General features: G+C 43.9%; 3 protein-coding genes across 9 annotated transcripts; 1 reads left to right on the top strand and 2 right to left on the bottom strand.

Moving 5' to 3' along the window:
* Nucleotides 1-2,071: 2,071 nt before the first annotated feature.
* htr3a (5-hydroxytryptamine (serotonin) receptor 3A) lies at nt 2,072-5,859 on the bottom strand. The gene is made up of 9 exons (XM_029847928.1): nt 5,700-5,859; nt 5,180-5,343; nt 5,063-5,107; nt 4,813-4,922; nt 4,560-4,729; nt 3,756-3,916; nt 3,170-3,380; nt 2,707-2,943; nt 2,072-2,579 (listed from the first exon to the last, which is right to left on the bottom strand). The coding sequence occupies exons 1-9, from the start codon at nt 5,767-5,769 to the stop codon at nt 2,269-2,271; spliced, it is 1,479 nt and encodes a 492-aa protein (XP_029703788.1). The 5' UTR covers nt 5,770-5,859; the 3' UTR covers nt 2,072-2,268.
* Nucleotides 5,860-6,880: 1,021 nt separating this feature from the next.
* Nucleotides 6,881-11,122, bottom strand: LOC101072405 (5-hydroxytryptamine (serotonin) receptor 3B). The gene is made up of 9 exons (XM_003970920.3): nt 10,826-11,122; nt 10,167-10,330; nt 10,007-10,051; nt 9,743-9,852; nt 9,166-9,335; nt 8,817-8,974; nt 7,974-8,184; nt 7,682-7,891; nt 6,881-7,561 (listed from the first exon to the last, which is right to left on the bottom strand). The coding sequence occupies exons 1-9, from the start codon at nt 10,857-10,859 to the stop codon at nt 7,296-7,298; spliced, it is 1,368 nt and encodes a 455-aa protein (XP_003970969.1). The 5' UTR covers nt 10,860-11,122; the 3' UTR covers nt 6,881-7,295.
* Nucleotides 11,123-11,696: 574 nt separating this feature from the next.
* usp28 (ubiquitin specific peptidase 28) lies at nt 11,697-22,666 on the top strand. Of its 7 annotated transcripts, none has more exons than XM_029848866.1 (27): nt 11,697-11,853; nt 12,667-12,741; nt 13,011-13,131; nt 13,227-13,244; nt 13,328-13,403; nt 13,543-13,708; nt 14,884-14,970; nt 15,051-15,188; nt 15,269-15,339; nt 15,411-15,487; nt 15,561-15,709; nt 15,787-15,935; nt 16,051-16,146; nt 16,231-16,410; nt 16,522-16,712; nt 17,462-17,532; nt 17,610-17,838; nt 17,992-18,333; nt 18,804-18,928; nt 19,498-19,779; nt 19,861-19,956; nt 20,234-20,412; nt 20,602-20,680; nt 20,792-20,871; nt 20,947-21,070; nt 21,161-21,359; nt 21,638-22,666. In XM_029848866.1, exons 1-27 carry the CDS (start codon nt 11,812-11,814, stop codon nt 21,811-21,813), a joined length of 3,618 nt encoding a protein of 1,205 aa, XP_029704726.1. In that variant the 5' UTR covers nt 11,697-11,811; the 3' UTR covers nt 21,814-22,666. The 7 variants fall into 7 exon arrangements, with proteins under 7 accessions (XP_029704726.1, XP_029704724.1, XP_029704727.1 ...); XM_029848864.1 differs by having other exon boundaries at nt 13,224-13,244; XM_029848867.1 differs by having other exon boundaries at nt 13,224-13,244; nt 13,316-13,403; nt 15,808-15,935.
* Nucleotides 22,667-23,896: the final 1,230 nt, after the last annotated feature.

The following is a 23,896-nucleotide window of genomic DNA, read 5'->3' as shown; positions in this document are numbered from 1 at the left end:
AACGGTCTGGCGCAAAGATGCTGGAGGTCAGTGGTTGAGTGGAGGGTGCTGATCAGGACTCCGCGTGGTCTTCTTCATGGAGAAGCAGACAGCAGATCAAGCCAAACAGGAAGTCCCCACTTTAGTGTAGATCCAGCAGTTTCTTACCAAAATAAAACTCAATATCAGATGCAGAGTTTAAACTCAGGAACTATGATTTTAGAAGCACCAAACAAGGCTGTTTCGACGGCTCCTGAGGGGAAGGCTGGTGGACGTGGACACGACCCGCATCATTTCCTGCATCAGAGAATCCCGTTGGCGGCGCCGCTGATGTTGACGGGCAGCAGTGGAGGTCATCGTTGTTTTAAAGCACGAATCCCGAGCTGGTGCGTGGAGCACAATCATTTCGATCCAATTTGCAGCCATTGTTTTGTCAGATTTTCCCTCCCAAATCTGGACTAGCGCCGTGTTGACAGTCGGCCGAGTGCATCCTGTGATGCGCTAATGATGACGGCTGCGGTTCTTCAGGCCTCGCTGCCTTTATGGCTTCTGTTTCCTGTTGCTTAGAGGTCATAAATGCACGCATTACGGGCGAATGCACGCTGCCATTATGGAGGCGGTGAGCTGAAACAGTGTTGGAGGGTAGACTGACCTGAGTCACGTGTTGTCAGATTAGATAGTTCAGTTCTGTACTCAGTCTCCATCCATCCCTGCCCCCCACCATTAAAGAACCAGCCCTCCATCCTCTCACCAGCTTCCTCACCCTCATCATCCTCATTTTACATATTTCACACGCACACATCAGGTTTTCTTCCATTTCCAGGTGGACGTAAATGTGGTCAAATCCCAGAAATGTAAAAATGTTTGCTGTTTTAAAAAAAAAAAAAAAAGAATCATGGACACGTTCAGGTCAAAGGAGAATTAATGTTCGATTTTCCTTCATTTGAACAAAAACAGATGGTTCATCGTGATTGTTGCATCACTGTAATTAGAACTCAGAACTTTATTGCCAAGTAAGCATTCACGTACAAGGAATTTTACATAAATTAGATAAGACACAATATGACATCACAGGAGTGCGTAGACATATAAAACAGTGTAAATAAACGTAAAAGTGTGCATATATGAAAGAACTCATTACTGGCTGACGGCTGTTGTTTATTGTCTATCGTTTGGTTCTGCTGAACTCAGATTTGGGGTAAAAACAAACAGGAAGTGAGGGAACATGAAGTGAACAATGTGTGAGGATCAGAGTTTGTGTTACCACTCTGACCTTTCACCTAAATATCTGCAGACAATCAACCCATCTCTGCCACCACACTCCACTCAAACGGTCTATTTCATTATATGAGTCTGTTTTAAGACTGCTCAACATGTCATTTTTCTTTTCTTGTATGTACATTTTGAGATGGTTTGGCAAAGTTCTGATTATTTCTCACATAAGTACATACACATAATTGACAGAGCACGTTAAAAATTACGCAAGTACATCAGAGATTCGTTATTAAAAATATAAATGAAGTAAAAAAAAAAAGTTATGTTTTAGAGCAGCTCCAGTAATACTTTAGTACATAGTTTACACAGTGTGATATTTGTACACTTGCTTACATAAACTTGGATTTAATGATATTTTGGATGATGAAGAAAAGTTATATTTAATTATTGATATATAATATGCAGGGAAACAGTTGTGTATACTGACACCACCTGGTACGGTTTGGTACTGCAACGATTACCTGCGCCGATGTCCAAATAGATCTTTAACAGATTAAATGCACCAATTTTAATAACTATTTTTTTTTTGTCAACCACAACAGAAATTAACCAAATATAACGCAACATACTACAGCAAATTTAAATTTAAAAACGTGGTTTTCTATGAGCTGTACGAAAAAAAAAATTTTTTTTAACAATATCAATTACTTTTTAGGGGCGAGGCAACGTGCTGTTTTTCCAAATTAAACAAGTCAGGAAATCATTTTATAGATTTCATAATAGTGAACAAAGATACATTTTTGCAAAAACATTAATGGTTTAATTTGTGGATGTCTTATTATTTTGAGGAAATATAGAGCATGTAGAAAAGGTTCCCTTTAATGAAACATTGTTGGTTTGTGTCTTGTAATATAGTGCTTGTGTTTCTTTATATTAACTGTGTTTCTCCGCCTGTCTTTAGCTCTCTGCTCCAGGAAGTATCCTGGTCCATTCCTCAGTGTACCCACTGACCTGCAGTCAGTAGTTCTGACAGATCTCTGGTCTTCTGTGTATGCTGCGGTGGTGAGCGGGCCTTCAGGCAACCTGCCACACAGACCAAAGTGTGCCCAATGTGATGCTGTACGTCACCACGGCAACCAGGTACACCCTGAAGAGCAGCACATCCAGCACGTAACCGACCTGCAACCACTCCTTTGCCACTTCACGGCACCTGTCTCTCTTCTCTAGGAAGTGACGTATTGCCATCACTTCCTGTAGGATATTGTTCATGACCGGCGGGGTGGGGTCCCTGCGGGGGGGCAGACCCAGTCTGAGCAGCCCGCTTTCTCGTTCATGCTCGCTGAGCCTTTGGCCGATCTCACACGTGTGGTGGAGCGTGCACTGGGCTGCAGGGGGGCAACAACCACATCTACAATCAACATTTGAACTCATCCAGTCATGATCCCAAATGGATCAACTCTCCCAATCTGCTGCATTTAAACGCAACTAAATCCAAATATTTACTGTCCTTACTGGTTCCATAGCTGCTGTCCTTGTAATGGTCCAGATCGGATCCCTGGGATGACAGTCGGGAGCACAGGCGGTGTTTCCGGCGGATGCAGAAGAGAACCGGAGCTCTCTCCAAGACCACGTACTTCACCCAGTCTGGAACAGGGGTCTGCAGGTCCTGCTTGTGCACCAGGCGGACGATCAGCACCGTCTCAGTCAGGCTGATCACCAGCAGGGCCATGCACACCACAAAGTACACGCCTGGACACAGGTGACGCAAACACGAGGGAACAATCAGGAGCGAGGGAGTATGAGAGGGAACATCAGAAAGTTCTCCTAAAACCATCAATTTAATCATTTATTGCTTCAAACATGAGATCTAAATATGTATTCTTGATTTTAAGTCATGTTGTCTCTCTAAAGGTTGCATCCACCAGCTTCCTGACATGGTTTGGGGATATCTAATCCTCAGAATCCTCTGAGTCACCTATCAACGGGGTTCCGATGGCGGTGGCCGGCAGCGTGTCGGAGACAATGATGAGGAAGACTGAATATCCCAGCAGGAGGGTGATCTTGAAGGAGACCCTCTCTCCGCTGTCCGGCGGCAAATAGAAGCCGACAATGTCCATCACCATTAGGAAAATGCTTGGCAGCAACAGGTTTACCGTATAGAATAACGGCCGCCGGCGAATCACAACCTGGAATCACATTAATATTCCAAAATTACCAATCCACAAACTAAATCTACATAGCAAAGCGTAGCCTGGCCTAGCTGTTCCCAGTTGCCACCACCAGTAGCTGGAAGCAAAGATGCATTTAAACGTTTGAATCCCCACAGAAGCATAAAAGACGTGCTTCATTTTTGCAGGAATCTGCCTTCGTGTCTCTTGCTGTCTGGAAACAGATTTAGGTCATTCTTTTCTTCTTGTTTTCCATTTGTAGTTTTAGCATCACCTAGTGGTTCAACTGTTAAGCTGCATTTTGGTCAGGACCAGCTCGGAATGTATGCGTGTGAGCATGTTTAATATTTTTTACATTTTCAACAGACTCGTAAATGTAAAGATGAAACATACATGGAACTTCATCTCAGCGTAATAGTCATCGTTGTCAACGCTGAAGCTCTTGTATTTGGACAGGATGTGCAACAGCTCCCACTCGCCCTGGTTCATGAAGACACTTTTATCCTCCCGGAGCTCCTCGGGGCTTCGCATCAGAGTGATGTTAATGTCATCAACTGTGGATCGAACAGAGGGCAGAAGCCATGGCAACAGGTTAGCTTACAGCCGGCGTCACAGTAGGAGAGAGTTCAGAAGGTCCAGAACCAAACGCACGATCTGCTCCAGCTTTAATGAAAGGAGTTAAGACGGAGCTGCAGAGGGTTCATTACTTCACCAGAACATCAGAGACAAAAGCGATTCGCCGGCGTTTGATGGCTCAGGAATCAACAATCAACAAGGTCACAGGTTTGCTGATCACATTTGGGTCTTTTTATGTCACGTTTAAGATCGTACTCCTGCTACATTTACTAGAAAGTTATTCTGGAAGTCGGATCATCGGGAAACATCTACCTTTAGATTTTTCTCATTTACACCGGCTTCAACTAATTAATCCTTTTAGGTTTTATGTCCCTAGCATGACCTTTAAATGCCAGGAGAGCATTCGTTTCCTGCTTCATTCTCTCCTCTTCTCTGCCCCTCACCTGCTGCTGGAGCTTGACCCCCTTCACTGCGATTGCAGTCAGATTAGTTTCAAATTAACAGTAATTCAATCAGATGTAGTTGAAGCCGACACCAAGTCACAAGATCCCTGAAGCCGGTTTCCATCATGAGCCCAACTCAAAAAACAGGTCCCCTGTGTAAACCTGCAGGAGGTCTTACTGGTGTGGAGCCAGCTCTGGAAGGTCAGGCTGCACTTCTGCACGTCGAAGGGGAAGTTGTAGATGTTCAGCGTGCACGCCGTGACCACCTGGATGGGTTTGTAGTTCCGCACCAGTCCGTCGTGCGTCACGTAGACGTAAGGTATGTCTGGAGACTTCCCCACATCCACGCTGCAGGTCACAGATGAGAGGCGGCGCGTTAATCACGCTGCACAGCAGCACACGTGTGTCAGGAACGCGCGCGCTGATCTTACAACTCGTTGATGAGGATGTCTGGAACCCAAACGTTGGCCGTGGGTATGGAAACCTGCTTGACCTCGTCGAAATCTTCGGGGTTCCACACCAGGAACTCATCTGTCCATGACTAGAACATTCAGATCCGATCATAAATAACCGTCCTATAACATTCAGAGCTACACAAAACCAAGACAGTGGTGAAAATGATTGTTTCCCACGAAAGATTTCAATAGAAATTCAAAAACAAAAGGGACATGCTGGTCTCACCTGTCTGTACCACACGTATGTGGTCAGAACCTGATTTTTTTCATCCTGTAGGAACAGCACAAAGTTGTTAGATGCTGATATTCACGCTAATAAACCCAGTGTTGCTGTAGAACCCACCACATTGAGGATGGAGTAGACCATGAGGTCAATGGCCACGGTGGTGGATGTGCGCCAGTCCTTCACTGGTCTGACTCCTTTTTTATAGCCAGCGCTCAGGAAGTCAGACAGACGCACTAAAGTGGCGTTCGAGAATCTTCCGGAGCTGCTGCTCGACTTCTTCACTGCAAAAGGAATTTCCCCGAATAAACTGGTGGCTGTTTCATTAATAACACTGTAATCAAGCGCACGTTGTGTTTTTATAAAGTTAACCATGAAAAGGGTTTATTATTTTTGTGTATTTAAAAAAAAATCAAACTCATATTAAAAAATGACTTTTTAAAATACTTTATTAACACAGCAAAACAGGCAGAGGTCTTTCCATTGATTATTGCATTTAAAAGCAATTGATTGATTACATTTAATTAATAATTGTGGCTATTTCTTGTGTTATTATTAATGTGGATGACATAATGATCCTATAAAAGCCATAAAAGTGTTCTCAATGGAGGCGAATGAAGGTAATGAAAGAGGCAAATACCTGTGCAGCCGCGTGTTGCTGCTAAAAGGACCAGAGAAATGAAGATCGTCCATGCAGGCGAAGCTCTCATGGTGTCACTTCTGCTCTCCTGTCCTGGCTTTTCTGCTGACGGTTCAAATCCTCCACCAGGAGCATCGCCACCACGTCCTCCACCAGGTCCTCCACTAAAAGGGCGGCGCTCTGAGCTGTGTTGGCCCCGCCTCTCTCAAGCAAACGGCCGCTGAGCCGATGGTGTGAAACCAGAGTTGTTATTTTAAACCAGTAGCACCAGTGGGAGATGACTTTGCATCACAGTCCTTATGAATATATATAAATACATAAATAGACAAATATTTCAGTGGTGCAAATATATAAAGATTTCAACGGCTGTAATGACCTTTGACCTTTGCTCTCCTGTCGTGATTCTGATCCTCAACTGCCACTGGTTCCAAATCAATAAACAAATAAATAAAAACACTCTGAAAGTATCTCATGAGGTGGTACGGACAAAAACGGGCAATTTCTCATATTTGGAACATTTGGTAGGTTTTTTTTTTTTTTACCTCTTTAAATTTTGCACATTGCATTTGCACAAATTCCTGCGTGAGATCTGGTGGAGACGAAAACATGAAGCTCGACGTGCAGGTGCCAGTGTCCTCAGAACTCTCTAAACATTTGTCATCGGTTGTTGTGGAACAACGCGTAAACGGATACTGGGAAAATCACATTAACATGGACTTTCCAGCAGCAGCTCTGCCACGATGCACTTCAGATGTTTCTATCGGAAGATCGGGAGGTCCAGCTGGGTCCACTCCCCTGAGTCACAGGCTGGTGAAACATAATATAAGATCATAGCTGAACACTGAATATTAGATCATATCTGAGAGGAAAACATTACAGCCAAATCGAATCACAGTCCAGGAGAGTCATCAAATGCCCATGTAATCGAATCCTTATGCTTTGAATCTGAATTCGTATGGTTCAACAAAGTAAAATGTGACCACAGGAGTCTTGATAACGTCAATACTATGACACTGAGGCCACAGTGATGAGAATCTGATATGGAGAAAGTCTTTAGTGTGATTTAGTGTAATTTCTTGAAACTATTTCTCTTATAGTCCAGATGTTCTCAGCCGTTTCAGGTCTCAGGAACGCTGAGGAAGTTCATCATTGGAACAAAAAACTCTGCCGATGTACGGATCACCACTCAGTCCTTTTATTCACGTAAATCTTCACATTCTACGAAACATTAGGTGAATGTTTAACGGCATGATTATGATGTAACTCCAACAATCATTGAAACATTTTCAGTTTCCTTCATTATTAATCCAATCTAAAAGCAGGAACATGCGTCAAATGTGCTGGTCAGGACCCGTCGTGCCCTCTCTGCTGCAGCAGGGAAACACCAACTAATCAAAGATTCTTTAATAGCAAAGCTTTTACATCAAACAGTTAAAATTTTAAAAAAGATTCCACCAAATCTCGATCACTATAATTCAACAGGTCTGTTCATGTTACCACATTAATACAAATATGAAGTTTTAAAAACAAATATGTGTGTTTTAATGTTACAGTTAAGTCAGAGCTGATGATGACGGCATCGGTGGGAAGTTCCTGTCAGGCGAAGCTCCAGCTTGTCCAGAGCAGCATGAGAGTCCCAGCGTACAGGACCAGAACCAGCAGGTAAACCCAGAACAGGACACGATCCAGCTTCAAGCAAAGTTCCAGCCAATCAGCCTGAGCCGAATTCTCGGTGTCCTCCTGGTGCAGGGCCAGACGCAGGGAGGCCAGCTCCTGCAGGAGCCAGTCCAGGCCGGAAGGAACTTTCTGATCCTCATTCAGGGACACCAGGTCCTCCTCCAGGGATGTCTCCAGCTCGTATTCTGGGAAACAGTGAGGGGGATGTCTACGTTGGGACAGAAATACAGCTGCATGCAAAAAACACCTAAATAAAAATAATATTTGTAATGTTTTGCCAGACGGATGGACTCCATGCAGCTCACCATCAGATGGGTCAACAGAGTCCAAAGTTCTGATGGAGGTCAGAGCACTCGCTGTGACCTCCTGACCTCCTGATCCATACCGGTCGAGCAGGCAGGCCGACAGCGACATCTGCTTCACGTCTTTGTCATTGTGATGCAGAAGTTTCACCACCAATATGGACTTTATGAGGCTGAGCATCAGCAGAGCCATGCACACTGCAAAAAACACGCCTGCGCATAAAAAAGATGGAGGACCTGGTGAAGATAGACGCTACAACCTCCGAAAGCCTACAGAAATGCCCGTAATGATCACCTATGAGCGGCGTTCTGACGGCAGTGGAAGGGAGCTCCTCTGTGATGTTGACTCTGAACACGGTGTATCCCAGCAGGATGCTGACCTTAAACACAATCCTGGTTCTGCTGTTCAGAGGCAGATAAAAACTAGTGACGTCCACCAGCATGAGGAAGATGCTGGGGATGAGGAGACCCACCACGTACAGCAGGGGGCGACGGCGGATCAGCACCTGAACAGCGCAGAGAGCTGAGCTGAGACAGAGACGTGGTCCTGTTTATGCAGCCTGAACTTGAGCTTTGCCTTTTACCTGTTTGGACTCCAGTTTAAAGATACATTTTGTGCATGTTATCACACACTTTTCTCTCAAAACAAAGCACTAAAATGAGATTGGCGGTGCGTGAACAGCAAACTTAGATGTTCTGTTTCATTCTAGCTGCAATTCATAAAGCGAAAAGACAAAATTCAACATCTTCACTTGTTTAACCAAGTGTGCACCGCAAAAGTTCTGCATGTGATTTTTCATCTCAGATGCTCCAGATTTATTCCATGTCATGAGATGCGGCATCTCCAACAACCCTTCGTTCTTAAGCTGAATAAATCTGCCCCTGGTGCCCCCCCACCACCCACCCTGCCCACCTGCCATGGGCTGTGAGGGCCCCAGTAACAACCAGTCCATTGATGGAGCAGCACTAACACTGCGCCATTATCAGCCTGGCCTGACTGACTCAACAGCCTCAGCCTCATCCTTTAATGTTAGCTGATCCTTCCATGTGGGGGGGTGACATCATCCTTGCTTTAACTTTGTTACTATGACACCGAAAATATTTTCCCCCTGTGATCAGCAGGACCAAACACACTCACGTTAAACTGGATTTGGGCGTAGTCGGTGGCGTCTTGGTGGATGTGCCAGTAGTGGGAAGGAATGGACTGGAGTTCCCACTCCCCATCGTTCATGAACTCCCTTTTGTCGTTGGCGATGTCCTCAGCACTCCTCAACAGAGCCAGGTCAATTTCCTTCACTGTGCAAACACACAACAACCATACGGTCTGTGAAGAAAATGTTAGTTCAACGTTCAGGCTCCTCTCTTTCAGGAGAATGGGTTTAGTTGTGGTGGTCGTGGACTACAGCCGGCTTTAAATAGAGTTTTCCCTGGTGATTAAGTTAACAGGTTGGTTGGTTTCTAAGCAGGTTGGGTCTCCGGGTCAGAACCTGAGTGCAGCCAGCTGCGGAAGGTCAGACTGCAGTTCTGCTTGTCGAAGGGGAAGGCGTACATCTCCAGGCTGCAGGCCAGCACCACCTGCATGGGCCGGTAGTTCTTGACCGAGCCGGATGAGTTGACGTAGATGTAAGGGATGGGAGGGGACTTCCCTCCGTCCACACTGGGGGACAGGAAACGTGAGAACGTGAACACAAGAGCAGGCGTGCATGTTGTTGGCATGGGCTTCTTACATAACTCTGGTGCTGAGTCCAAATAGTCATCTTTACCAACAAACATTGTACATTCTGGATTTCTACATCCAACACAGCATAAAGGCCTCAGTCACTCTTGTCCTTTTTCTTTTTTTAGAGTAAAATAATCCAATAATGTTAAAGAGTTGGGAAATAATAACACGAACACCAGAAACTCTGTTTAATTCTCCAGTTCTTGAATGTAGGTGGGAAAGTTGTGATTTTAAACTAGGCTGAGGTGAATACCTCCAAAGTCCTCAAGTGAAGAGTAAAAATGGGCCTCACGGCTGAACGTTATGTGTTCAGTTGCTGTTATCATGTTGGATTTTGTTTTTACAATTCAGTTACGATCACGTCAGGGATCCAGATTGCATCCGATGAGAGAGAGATCTCGTTGAGTCCATCAAACTCTTCGGGGTCCCAAACCAGGAACTCATCTGTCCACACCTGAAAGCAGCAGCGTGAAAATGCTAAAATTAGCCTCTATGCTCAAGTTGGGAAGTGAAACTCTAATTCAGTGGCGGAGCCTGACCAATGTGGATATTTTCAGAAATTACGAATCGCTCCAAATGTGTTGCGCAATCAGAGAGGTCTGTCTTACCTGTCTGTACCAGATGCTGGTGGTGATGCTCTGAGTCTTTCCATCCTGTCAGCAGAAACGTTAGAACAACAGGTGCTGAGACGTCGTCTCTGACCAACCAACAAACCGAAAAACGACGTGAGGTGCTATAAGTGTGCGAGCAGCGGGGGATCAGAGTTACCACGTCCAGGACGGACAGCAGAATGAGGTCAATGTAGACCGTGGTGACACTGGTCCAGTCGTGGACAGGTCGAACGCCGCAGTCGTACTGCCTGAGGAGAGTCCTGGTCAGCTGGTTCAGCGCCGACCTCTTTGGCTTCTCCGGGACACATTGAGACGCGTGTGCTGCGAAACAGAGATCAATCAATCAGCAGAGAACTCCTACCTTCTGTAGAATATTATTGCTTCTGAAGAAACTCTGGAAACAACAACAACAACAACAACAACAATAATAATAATAATAATAATAATAATAATAATAATAATAATAATAATCAGCATCATCATCCAAGGGTATTTTTCTTAGTGTGACATGATCTTTATTATTATTGTATTATTGCTCTCATCCTCCAAGCACAAACTTGTTTTACAGAAAACAACTTAATCATTAGTAATTATAATTAAACATTAAAATAAAATTGTACGTCAGGTATTTAGGTTAATGCCGTTGCAGGTTAATCTATCAGAGCTTAATGTGACGTTATAACTGTACACTTTAATTACCAAGATGTTTTAACCGACATGAATTCATATAAAATCTCTTTATCTTTGAAAAGTAATTTACGTTTTTTATAAAGTTCTCAGGATTTCGGGGAGAAAAAATAGAATAAAAAGTATTACCTGAAAAAAAGATGAAGAGCCAAATAAGAGACATGACGACTCCAGGGGTTTCCAGATGTCAGAGGAGTGGCGAGATTTAAAAAAAAAAAAAATCCAGTTGTATCCCCTAAGTTTCAGATCAGCTTCCCTCTGAACGCTCAGCAAACAGGTTCTGAGGACATTTTGGTTGCAATCGAATCGGTTTTCCCTCCCCGGGTCAGCTGATATGACGCCTAATGATCCTCCCTGTAGGTTCAGGTCCGTTCACGCAGCGTGGAAATATATTCAAATTACAAACATATGATGATAAAAGATGGAAACACCCAAATTTTATGATCTTTCCCATCTCACCGAAGGATGTAAATGTACCAATGATGACGTCCCTATTGGAAATAATGTTGCTAAGTGTTTGTAAAAAAAAAAGAAATTTAGCTTTTATCCTCAAATTCAGAAGATGAATATATATCATTTTAATATAGAGCTTCTATTTTTAAATAAATCTGAATGAAGAACACCAGGAAATTCAACCTGAACTCTCTCTCTCTCTCTGTGTGTGTGTGTGTGTGTGTGTGTGTGTGTGTGTGTGTGTGTGTGTGTGTGTGTGAACCAGAATCGATGATGCACATCGATCTGCTCACAACTTCACAACAATCTGTGAACGTTTATTTTTAGAGTTTGATTACATTTCTATACTTTTTGATAAACAATGAGGTCATTCACAACTTTTGAGGAATCGAATCATCGATTTTAAAAAAAAGAGTTGCGCTTCAGGACATCAAATCCAGGATGAAGTCATGGAGACCAAAGGGATAAAAGTGTCTGTCGACGCGGGTCCGACCGTCCTATCACGTTGAGGGCGCGCGCGCGCGCGTGGGTCATGTAGTGGGCGCGCGCAGCTGGCTCGGCGGTCTCGCGCAGAGACAGATGGACAGATGGAGGTGGTGTAAGGACTGACGGAGGAGAAGTTTGAGGAAAACCCGAGGAAAATACCTTCTCTAGCGTCGAAAATGAAAGAAAAGGGCGAACATGGACAAAAGGCGGCGGCCACGGTGAGCGCAAAGCATCCTGGGAGCGATATTAATATCGATAACTAACACGGACGTGTGAGAAACTATGACGAACTAACCCGGTTCTGTTCACAAACGAACCTGTTCAGCGTCACTGAAGACCTTTGATACAGTGATAAAAAAAAACAAGCAAACCTTTAAACTTCCGTTTCTAACTTCACATATTGTCAACTGTTGAAAACTTGCATTTAATGGCTAATTTATTATCAATAAAATCATCAAAATGATAAATCACGGCTGCTGTTCTGCTGCGGTTCCTCAATGATTAATAACAGTGGGCATGTGTGCGTGCGTGTGTGCGTGCGTGTAATGATAAACAGAAGTTGGAGATATCTATGTCAGAAGCCCAAAATAGAGGCTGTTCTAGAGGGTCTCAGATAGCCAACAGACGCCAAATAAGTCAAGTGTGTGTGTGTGTGTGTGTGTGTGTGTGTGTGTGTGTGTGTGAGTGTGTGTGTGTGTGTGTGTGTGTGTGTGTGTGAGAGAGAGAGAGAGTCCACCTGCTGTTACTTATCTTAATATAGGGCCTCTCAGTCCATGTACACACACACACACTTTTCACCAGTCATATTATACAAACTTATTTCATTTAGGTATTTATTATCACACTTTGTGTTTACGACACTCTGGTCAAATTTTACATGCTTGAAATGCTAAAAACATTTGTTCATGCTTTACGTTGCATCAATATTGAGATTCCCATATCCAAGAACTGCAGCATGTGGATTCAGTAGTGGAGAGGTTTTATAAAAACTAACCACTGCTGAGCCATATGAAAGTGATGTCTGTCATCAGGGTGACCTGGTGATCAACCAACTGAGGGAGATCACTGGAATCCAGGATCCACAGGTTCTCCATAGTGCCCTGAATGTAAGTATAATCTTTTTATTTTCAGGAATTTATTGTTGACATCAACTTTTGTTTGTGCTGGTAGATGGTGTAGATGGAAACAGTGACAGGTCAACTTTATGGTATAGTATAAATAAGTGTAAATAAGATAACAAAATCATTTTTTACAGCAACACAGGAGTTCACGCCAGTTCATCCAGTCCAGAAAAAGGACTGGATGAAGGAGGATCAATTTTCTTTGATAGTTTCAAATAAAGATGATCAATAATATTCCTCGTCTTGACCCTCAGGCCAGTCAGGGGGACGTGGGACTTGCTGTAGGGCTGCTGACCAGCCAGCCTCCAGAAGTTCAGGATCCAGGAGATCCACAAGAGTCTAAAACCTCTGATGAGACCTGGGAGAGCCAGAAAGGTAAAGCAGGGACAAAATCATTCGGAAGGAGTCACAACTTTGTTCTCACCATTTTTCTCTCTCCTTTGCTCTCAAAAATAATAACAACGAAGTAGAAGTTAAAGTTAATTCAGGTAAAAGGGATGTTCTCAGCACAAATCATGACTGCCGGTATGTAAAGAGACATAATAAACTGTTCTCGTAGGACTTCCTGAAGACGAGCTGCAGACAGCGATTGAGCTCAGCCTGCAGGAATCCCACAATGCTCAGCAGGAGGAGAAAGACCTCAACAGGTACGATTAACCAGAACTGAACATCCATTATAGGTTGTGCTGTTTCCTTCACATCGCTCTGACTGTAAGCAACATTAGGAGCACGGTTTATGTTTGGAGCTGACTGATGTAACCGAGTGTTTGATGTGATGAACTCCAGGGTTTTGGAGGCCAGTGCAGAGGAGAATCTAGCCCGGATCAAGAGGGTGAAGAGGAGTGAAGGTCAGACTGACATGAGTAGCCCCGCAGACTGGATCCGCCAGGACGACTGGCCCGTCGGCATCCGTAATGTGGGGAACACGTGCTGGTTCAGCGCCGTCATTCAGGTCAGTAGGACCGTGGGATCCGGATCTGATTATTCTGATTTCTCCAAGCCTTTCAAGTTGGACCTGTATTTCAACATAAGTGCCACAAATGGATTCATCACTGATCCATAGAATATAACTTTTATTTTTGAAGATGACAGAACTGTGAACATAACAGTTCAGTCAGCCTTTATGAAGACTTTTTGACATTTAGTATGGAGGTTTCATTGTTTTTAATAGTGTGATTAAGACACAAACGCACGGTAAACATAGTTACACATGATGCATTTAGTGTCCACCTGTTCAGACAGTGCCAGCCTTAAAATAACTGCCTGACAAACTGGTTGACGTGGAGGTTCCCTAACTTTAGCCTCTCGCTTGTTCATTTGTTCTTCAGGATTCGGCACTTCAGACGTCCTCGTGTTTTGTTTTGTTTTTACAACGTTCCAAACAGAGGAAGAGATCACAGAGGTGTAGACACATTTATGTGTAGCAGTAACTCCATTACCGGTCCATTGCAGAGTGAGTTTGGTGAGAGCTATCAGGTGACACAAACGTAGAGCCGGTTGTGTCATAACCATATATTTGATTATGTAGCGAGGGGAGATGGTGAGGGTGGAGCTCAGATACTCGACATTGATCTGATGTGAAGTGTTATTGATTAGAGTTTGAAAATAAAAGTTTCTGTGCTTTTTTTCCCCAGCTACGTAATAGAGATTGATCAGGTTAAGACTCTTGATAAAACCATCTCCATTAAACCAGTAATTATCCAATCAGATGGGGGATAAGTGACCACAGTGTAGAGTTTCGGTTCCCTCTGCGGTGCCACTTACCGTAACACTGAGATAAACTAAGTAAATTACCTGCTCAAATAGGGGGAAAAACAGTATATATCAAGATATTTCTAAGTGCCCAGACGTGTACTCACCACCCCACATGATACAAAAGACCGACTGTGATTCACTTTATCATCAGGTGTCTCTTTACAAATGGGCTGAATCTACTTTACTAAAGTAGACCTTTGAATGGCATTGGCATTGCTGGTTTAGGGTCCGGTTTGCTGAACCTAGATGAAAGTGAATTCAGCAAAATTTAAAGTTTTTCCATCCATAGAGAAGACCCTGTTTAATGAATCTTGTTGTGCTGGGACACCTCTGATCTGGTTCAACGTTGTCGCCCCTGTTCTGTTGTTGCAGTCTTTGTTCCACCTGCCCGTCTTCAGGAGGTTGGTTCTCAACTACCGTCTGTCTGAGCGAATTCTGGAGAAGTGTAAGAGTCATTCTGTGAGTCCACAAATCCGATGAACTGATCACACGAGCTTTGGTGTTTCCTGATATCCAGACTGATGGTTACGCTTTCATAGGACAAGAGGAATATCGCCTTCATGCAAGAGCTGCGCTGCCTGTTCGCCCTCATGGTTGGTTCTACCCGCAGGTTTGTGGATCCCTCAGCTGCTGTGGAGTTACTGAGGGATGCCTTCAGGACCAGCGAGGCCCAACAGGTACAAACCTTTGTTTTATCTTATTTCTGTGTGTTTTCCTAAATGGTTTTAGCTGTTTTTTGTTTCCCTCTCTGCTTTAGGATGTGAGTGAGTTTTCCCACAAACTTCTGGACTGGCTGGAGGACGCATTTCAGCTGGCTGCCAATGGAAGGTAGTTGTCTGTCATCCCCCCGCTATTCTGTCCTTGATACATGACAGTGATGGTTCCTGCTTTACTTTCAGTGATGCTGCAGACAAACAGCAGAATCCCATGGTCCAGCTGTTCTACGGTACCTTTGTCACGGAGAGAAAAATCGATGGTGGGTCCTTCACAGCTTCTTTATGCTGATGATCAGTTTCAGTTCTGTTGTTCACCTCTGTTGCTCTCTTCAGGTAAAACATTGTGTAACATCGAGCAGTTTGGTCAGTACCCCCTGCAGGTGAACGGGTTCAACAACCTTTACGAATGCCTGGAAGGTGCCATGGTTGAGAAGGAGATCGAGTCCCTGCATTCAGATCACAGCATCCCGTCAGGCCGCGAGGTGAACTTAAGCAGCCGTGCAAGAGCAGAATCTGTTCTAGTGATTCTCCGTGTTTGAGCTCACTCACACAGCTACAGTGTGTTTACTTATCTTTGCAGAGATGGTTCAAGAAATTACCGCCAGTGTTGACCTTTGAACTGTCGAGGTTTGAATTCAACACTCAGCTCGGTCGTCCTGAGAAGATCCACAAAAAGCTGGAGTTCCCACCGATCATCCACATGGACCGGTAAGATACAGAATACCCGAAGACTTGGAAGGAAAATCTTTGGTTAAAAAGGCACGTAAAACTGATTCAGGCTCTAACATGATGAGGTGTCTCAGTCATTCATGTCTGTGTCCAGATATCTTCACAAAAACATCGAACAGATGCACGAGAGGAGAAGAGACGTGAAGAAACTCAAGGATCAGCTCGCAGCACTTCAACAGGAACTTGAATGGCAAGTGATCCATAGATATTGAGCAGATCTTAAAATTTCTGGTCAGACCTCTGTCCTAACTGTAACCCTTGATTTTATTTACAGCTACAGGAACTACGGCTCAGGCCCCACCAAATACCCTCTTGCAGACATGTTACAGTTTGTTCTGGAGTTCGCCACCACTAAACCTATAAACGTAACTGCGGCTGAAGATCCGAGACCGTCTTCACCCTCACCATCTCAGCCCGGTCAACCCGTGGGTGAAGCCACTTCCCAAGACACCAGGTAGAATCCACAATGGCAAAACCCCAAAAAAAGGCAGAATGTTCGATTCTATGCTGATGATACTTGACAGTTTGTCTAACATCACGTAAAGCTTTAACCTCTTTCTTCTAGAGACACAGAACCACCAGAAGGCCTGGTGTCCAGCTGCCAGAGAACCCCTATTTACAAGCCCTTCACCCAGTGCCGACCACCCATCGAGTGCCCACCACATCCAGCTCCGCACAGCATCACTGATGAGGAGCTGCATTTCGTGAAGACCTGTCTACAGCGGTGGAGGGCTGAGGTTGAGAATGATATTAATGGTATATTAATATGTATGATTATATCTCAAATTCAGACTGGTCATTTGGTGTTTATTACTCTCTTAAAACAGCTTTCAGCCCCAAAAGGAAATGTAGTTTGTGGGTTCCCCTTAAGACATGGTTTATGGTTCTCAGTAGGGTAGGGAGGGACATCTATTTTGATATTTTTGGCAGCTTCAGTGCAATTAGAACTGCATCGAAGCTGATTAGCCTGCTGTTGATGTTGAGTCTCACATTCTTCCTTTTATATGATGGATCTCATCCTGGTTGCACAGCTGAACTGGATCCAGATGGTTTGCCACCGTCCATAACTCTCCAAATGTTCATTTGGTTCTTCTGTGATGCAGCTTTTTACCTCACCTTTTTTTCCACCCTTTGGCATTGCAACCCACTGCTGTAACCAAGCTCACCCTCTGCATCATTAGAATGCTCTACAGTCTAATTTCAGATAGCCTTACAGCATTCCACAATAAAAATAGGCACGATTAAACAGCCTGCAGCAAAGGAGTCAGCTGTGACGTTCTGCAGCAACACATAAACAGTCTGATAACACGACAGTAAGACCCACTTCCTGTTCCTGTTGTCCTCTGCTGGTGAGGTGGGTAACCCCTAAACCTCAGGCTGTAGACAGAGATCCATCCTGTTTGTAATGAGCACCATAATGAATTACTGACCTTCTCAAGTATTTCCCAGTCACCTCACTGCCTGACAACATTGGAACCGTTTCTTTTTCTGTCTGCTCTTGCCAGAGTTAAAGGCTAACATCGACAGGCTCAGCCAGATGCTGGAGAGCATGTACTCAGACAACAGACTTTGTCAGGTACCTCCTGCGGTCTCATTATCTCTGATTTAAATGATGGAAATGCATTTTAAAGAGCGACCCAATTCTGCTCTCAGGTTCCCTACAGACTCCACGCTGTGCTCGTTCATGAAGGCCAGGCTTCAGCGGGGCATTACTGGGCCTACATCTATGACCATGCAAACCAGCGCTGGATGAAGTACAATGACATTAACATTAGCGAGTCGTCATGGGAGGAGCTTGAGCGAGACTCCTTTGGAGGAATGACCAATGCCAGTGCATACTGTCTGATGTATATAGATGACAGACTTCCAAACCTCATTACAGGTTTGTCATGATATTCATTAGATCTGAGATTCATCCTCATTCCATTTTATATTGTATTTCCATGTTGGAAACACATTTGTCAGTACATTTTTATGTCATTGAATGTGATGAATGCCAGTATCGGCTTACCTCATATCAATCCACATTATCCAGATGACACAGATGATGAGACGGGTCAGGTTCTGCATGGACTGGACTCCTTGCCGTCGGTCCTCAGACGGTACGTCAGTGAAGATAACCGCTGGTTCCAGCAGGAGCTCAGTGAATGGGAGGAGCAGATCTGCCAGACGGCATCACCTCAGGGGGAGTCTACATCTTCTGCAGAGCCCCCTGCCCCCTGTCCAGACCACCTACCACAAACAGTGGTAGAACCAGCACCGCAATCGGGGCCCCCCTCTGAAGAACCAGAGCAGAGACCTTCTTCAGAGCCACATCCAGAACCAGAACCAGAACAAGAAATGGGGGACAACTTGGAGCACGAAGGCAAGCAAAAAGGTCTGTCCCGGAAAAATCTGGTTTCATTTCCGGGGAACCCAAACATAATCTCCGATGACACAACACATCTGCAGTATTAACCATCTTAACAAGTTTGTTTTATTTATTTCTATTTTTAAAACACAAAATTCAATGTTGAATTGTTTTATATGTCTATTAGGTGGCGTATTGTTGTTTCCCTTTTGTCTGGTTTATCGTGTACTTCCATAAATCCTGGTTTTATTACCAAAGCCCCATAATGGCAGGACAGAGTGTTTATTTTGCCCACTTGCCAGACGTCTCAAGATTTATATGGAAAAGGTCTATTTAAGTTCTCTCCAGGGTGTCTGTTTCATATTTGCCTGAGTCATTTTTGCTAAATCACAAATCTGGCCAGATGTATTTTACACAATGTGAGTGTTGTATTTTACATTTCTTTTGCTTTCTTCACAAGCAATGAAAATATTGTATTCTTTGTCTCTTCACCTCAGAGTATACAGAGTTAACTCTTCCAGCACCTCCAAAACACAGCCCCAGCCCTCAGCCCGATGACGACGGCAGCGCGGCAGCCGTGCAGTCCAGCCAGAGGTCAGCTGATGTGGAACTTCACTCTCAGGTACGCCGGTCTTATCATTCTCCGTCCTTGGAATATGGGTCAGGAAGTCTATAGCTCAAAAATAAAGTCTGTACATGTGGGTCAACATTCCATCTCCCCACTTAACATAGTGCTGCTGATCCAGCTTAATGTCAGAGGGTGTGTAGATTAGAGCAAGCAAAACTTTATTATACTGCAGACAGGAGAGAAAATGTTGCTACACAGTGTAAAGCCTTTACAGAGAAGACGCCGTCACATAATACAGACAACCAAGAGTACCCACACTGTGGTCCAACAGGTTCGAATTTACCGGTGAATTAATCACTGCACTTAGGGTTTACATCACAGAAACTTTAAGTCACAGCAGTAGAAGACTTAAGCAGGTACAACGCTCAAACCATCTCAAGCTGTTCCTGTTCAACATGACAGTAAGGATTATTTCGTGGCAATAGTGGGTGCTTCATCAGTATGGACCAATGAATTGATCCAGACTGGCTGTATTAGCTTAATGAACATATTATTTATAAACTCTTCTTTGTACGGCCAGAGGTGTATTTGACATAAGATGTGATCATTTAAATCTCTTTCAGGATCCTGGTGATGAAACACAGCCCAAAAATCCGACACCGTCTGACCTCCATGAGGAGGCCAATGTCAAAGAGGTTTTGGCAGACCACAGTCATGAAGCTGACCACCATCCAGAGGAGCCTGGAGAAGCTGCGCCACATCAAGAACAAAACCAGGAGGAGCCGCAGGATGGGCAGGAGGGGCAGGTCAGGCAGCGACACACTGAAAACGAGGTGTCTGAAGTGGACATACCGAATGTGGGCCGGATCACCGTGCGAGCTGACGCTGATGGTTACAATGAAGAGGTGAGTCCACGATCTCCAAATGTTGGTTCTGTTATGTCTTTATCCCCTCGGCTCCTTTCTCACTACTGCGTCCTTTGATAGATGATGCTAACTCCAGCCATGCAGGGTGTTATTCTGGCCATCGCTAAGGCCAGACAGACTTTTGACACCGAGGGTCCAGAAGCGGGACTCATCAAGGTAACACACTTTTGTAAACAATGGTTTACACACCTTTGACGTGTGTGTAAACCATGTAAACATCAAATTAGCACTCACAAACAGGAAATTCATTTTCAAAAGATCACCTATGAAAGTGATTAAGGTATCAGAGCCATTAAGCATTGAATGATGACATTTGTGAAGATCATCAGATCATTTTACAATTAAACTTGAAAAGTCCAACAGGAAGTAGAGTTTGAGAAAATTGTAGAGATTCTAGAGATTTATGTGACGAAACTTCCTCTGCCTCTTCCAGGCTTTCCACGAGGAGTACTCACGCTTGTACGAGCTCTCCCTGGAGGAGACATCTCCGCAGGAGGACGCTCGTCTGCAACACGTCCTGGTTTACTTCTTCCAGAACAAGGCACCTAAACGCATCGTTGAGAGGACTCTTCTGGAACAGTTCACAGACCGTAACCTGAGCTTTGATGAGAGGTTCGCTTATGTCACATTCTGACAGTGAAAGACGAGACTGATTTGAACCCTGACCTTTATACAGTGTGACTAAAAACTCTGTGAGGAGCAGGAAGGGATACGTTCAACACGCTTGTGCTGCCACCTTGTGTCCAGAGCAGCAAATTGGGAATGCTCCACCTGAATTCAGTGTTGGTTCTGTACTTGCAGGTCCATCAGCATCATGAGGGAGGCTCGATCAAAACTACGTCTGATCAAACCCGAAGACATGGACATGGATGAATACCTGGTACTGTACAATTCCTGGATTCCCAGAATTCCCTGTGGTATATGAAAACTGCTTTGAGCTTAAAAGGTTTTATGGTTTTTATGCCCAGACTGTTTTGTGATTGTTTCACAGCAGTGGCACGATGACTACAAACTCTTCAGAACCGTGTTTGTCTACCTGCTGACTGGACTGGAACACTACCAGAACCGGAAGTAAGTTCAGCCCTGCTCAAAGTAAGGAGCGGGTTTTTTGGCTTTAATTTTGAATCCATTTTGTACTTCTTACAGGATGCGTGAGGCGCTGACATACCTGACTCATGCGTATGAGATCAACACCACCCTCTTAAAGAAAGGGGAGAAATTTGCTGTTGAGCAGACTGTCATCACACTCTTTAGGAGGAAATGTCTCACGGTACGGCATTATAGTCCAGCTTTTAAGACTAAAGCAAAGCCATGACAACAGATCATGAGGAAGAAACCTTCTCTGTCGTCTGTCACAAAGGCATTGAATGAGAGCGCGACACAGCTGTTCTGCAGTGGCACGGAAGCCAGCGTGGACGAAGGTGTCGCCATCATGGATGAGGTCGTTATTCCCTGCCTCCACCTGATGAGTAGGGATCCGGCTCTTTCCCAGGAGGATCAGGAGGCCATGGAAAGGGTCCGCAGCCACTGGTGCTCCTGTCTAAGCCGCAGCATGGACGGTGAGAGTGACTTACGCTGTATGAAATCTTCATCATCAGTCTGATTATATATTTACGTATATACATAGAGCATTAGCACCACGTGCTGAGTTGTTAACATCAAACCTTAATCCATTAGTAAAGCTTCAACAGGAAGTTTCAATTAGAAAATAGATATGGATCGAGTTTAGAACTGAGCATGAATGAAATAAAATCAATCCATGACCATAGTTTCATGTCAGTTTACACAAATGATCCACGCTCAACTGGACAGGAACTAATCTGGCCGAATGCATCAGATTTGTTACAGGTGAAGTTGGGCGAGTTTCTCCCCAGAGTTCTGGATAGTTCTGCTGATGCTGTGGTTCTGAAAGACCCTCCTCAAGTCCATGTGAATCAGGCCTACGACCTGTGCAGCCGCCTGGCTGCCGTCATGGAGTCCATTCACAAGTCGTCTGTCGTGGCGGTCAAGTAAAACTCACACGTCGGCGCTCGTCTAAAAGACTGATACACATTACGTGTTCCGTTACGCACAGCATAGATGTATGTGATCGGGCTGCAAGTCTACTTTGTGCACACTTTTAAGCTGCGGTTTGGAAAGCAGGAAGGTGTGAGTGTTCTTCAGAGAAAACCATCATCAGCCCGATAAGTCCTCCTATGTGAGAGTGATGACCAGCAGTGTCAGCAGCAGCAGCAGCACATGATGAAGAACATGACAATAACCTGTTTAAACCTAACACAAATCTGTATCAGTGTAGTTCACCACCAGTTCTGGTTCTACAAGGGTGCTTCCATGCTGCACCAATGCACGGATGCTCCCTTCCCTTGTCCTCCCCCGCTGCCACGCACTCACACTCACTGTGCAGCGCCCAAGCTCAGATTCTATTGGTTGACATATTGCTGGAGCAACACCATCATTAAAGGTGTTGTTTCGACGTGGTTGCAGCAGCATGAACTCATAGCTCGCACTTTAAGTGACTTTGTTGTGCTTGGGCACAGCACGTGCTAGTGTGATTGTGCCCCAACTGTAAAGGTTTGTGTAGCTGTGAGCAGCTTGTGTACTAACCAGACATGTTGTGTGTCTGCAGGAAGTTCTTGTTCAGCAGTAGGAATTTACCATGAAGCTTTTCTAAAATGTTTTTTATGACTTTATCAAATAGTTGTAGCCACTGTTGCCTCGGTTCACTCTTTGATTTATTTTTATTGTCTGTCATGAAACATCATGAAAGATTAAAGATGGATTTTTAGAACATGGAATTACTGATTTCATGCAAGCCGATATTAAATAAATAAATATTTTAAACATATTTTGTGCTGCTTTAAAATCATATTGTGTGTTTCTTTTTGTATATACTAAGTATACAAACTGCAACAGAGACTTAAAGTGATCAGTGGCCTTCAGGGCGTCCTGTGTTCCACATCATGGAGGGTGATACTGGCTGCAGTTTCACTTCCCTGCTGAAGGAATTTCTGTCTATCAACTATGGCAACAAGTCCAAGCTGAAATTTTCCATGTCCCCAGTTCCAAGGGGGGGGTTCCATTGCTGTGGCAGAGCCTTACATCTCCACCCTGAGCACCCCTGGAGCGGTATGACTGTACCTTTGTGGTGGGCTTCCAGACCAAATTGGTGCCATATTTGATGGGGTCATTTTATGAACTGAACAAGCAGGACTTCTGTTTTTGTTTAACCCATTATCTCCTCTATTTAGTTAGATCTTTTACAGCTGTGATTTAGTATGATTATTTCTTTCAATTAAGAGTAAGATGGTCAGATTGATGAGCCCAATGGTACATTTTACTTCATCTTCAAATTGTATTTAATATTGTACATAAAAAAGTCAAAGGTGAAAGAAAATGGATTAACTTAATTTAAAATATGGAAGATTGTTGTAAACCCACAAAATGGATACTCAAGATGCTACAGTTGATAGTAGTTTTCAAGTCTTGATGGTATCAACTAACCACCTAAAGAACAAGCAGATAAAATATATATATATAATGTGAAATTCGGTGCTATTAATATGTCCTAGCATGAATTTTCACATATCCAAGAATAAAATTAGTCATTACCGGTAATAATAATAGTCAAGTCTCATGAATCCAGATAAAGGATGAAAATTCAATTATTTTTATCCACCTTTATTGGAAAACAGGCAAATCAATTTTGTCCAGATTATAACAGAACAGATCTGAGCTCTGCTGGACCATTTCATCTTCCTTGACTGCATGGTATGGAAGGCCTCTTGTGACAATTACCGATAATAAAAATAAAACAAGACAAAATATATTATATGTGACATAATGAGTAAAAAAAAAGCCCGTCATCAAAGATGAAGAGGTCAATTTATTACCATTCAACTATTTGACGCCACCTCAACGTCACAACACAATTTCAGACTTGAGTCAACTAATTTCCGGTTATAACCCCGCCCACAAGAGTAGTTTATTTTTGGTTGGACGAAACAAAATACTCGAAAAAGGAACAACATCCCTGTTTAATTCAGTTTACACAGCAATAGATATCAACATGTTTAAGGCAATTAATTACAAGTGGTGG

Source organism: Takifugu rubripes, chromosome 15 (assembly GCF_901000725.2).
Source record: "Takifugu rubripes chromosome 15, fTakRub1.2, whole genome shotgun sequence".
NCBI classification, from domain to species: Eukaryota; Metazoa; Chordata; class Actinopteri; order Tetraodontiformes; family Tetraodontidae; genus Takifugu; species Takifugu rubripes.
This window is presented reverse-complemented; position numbering and strand designations above follow the sequence as displayed.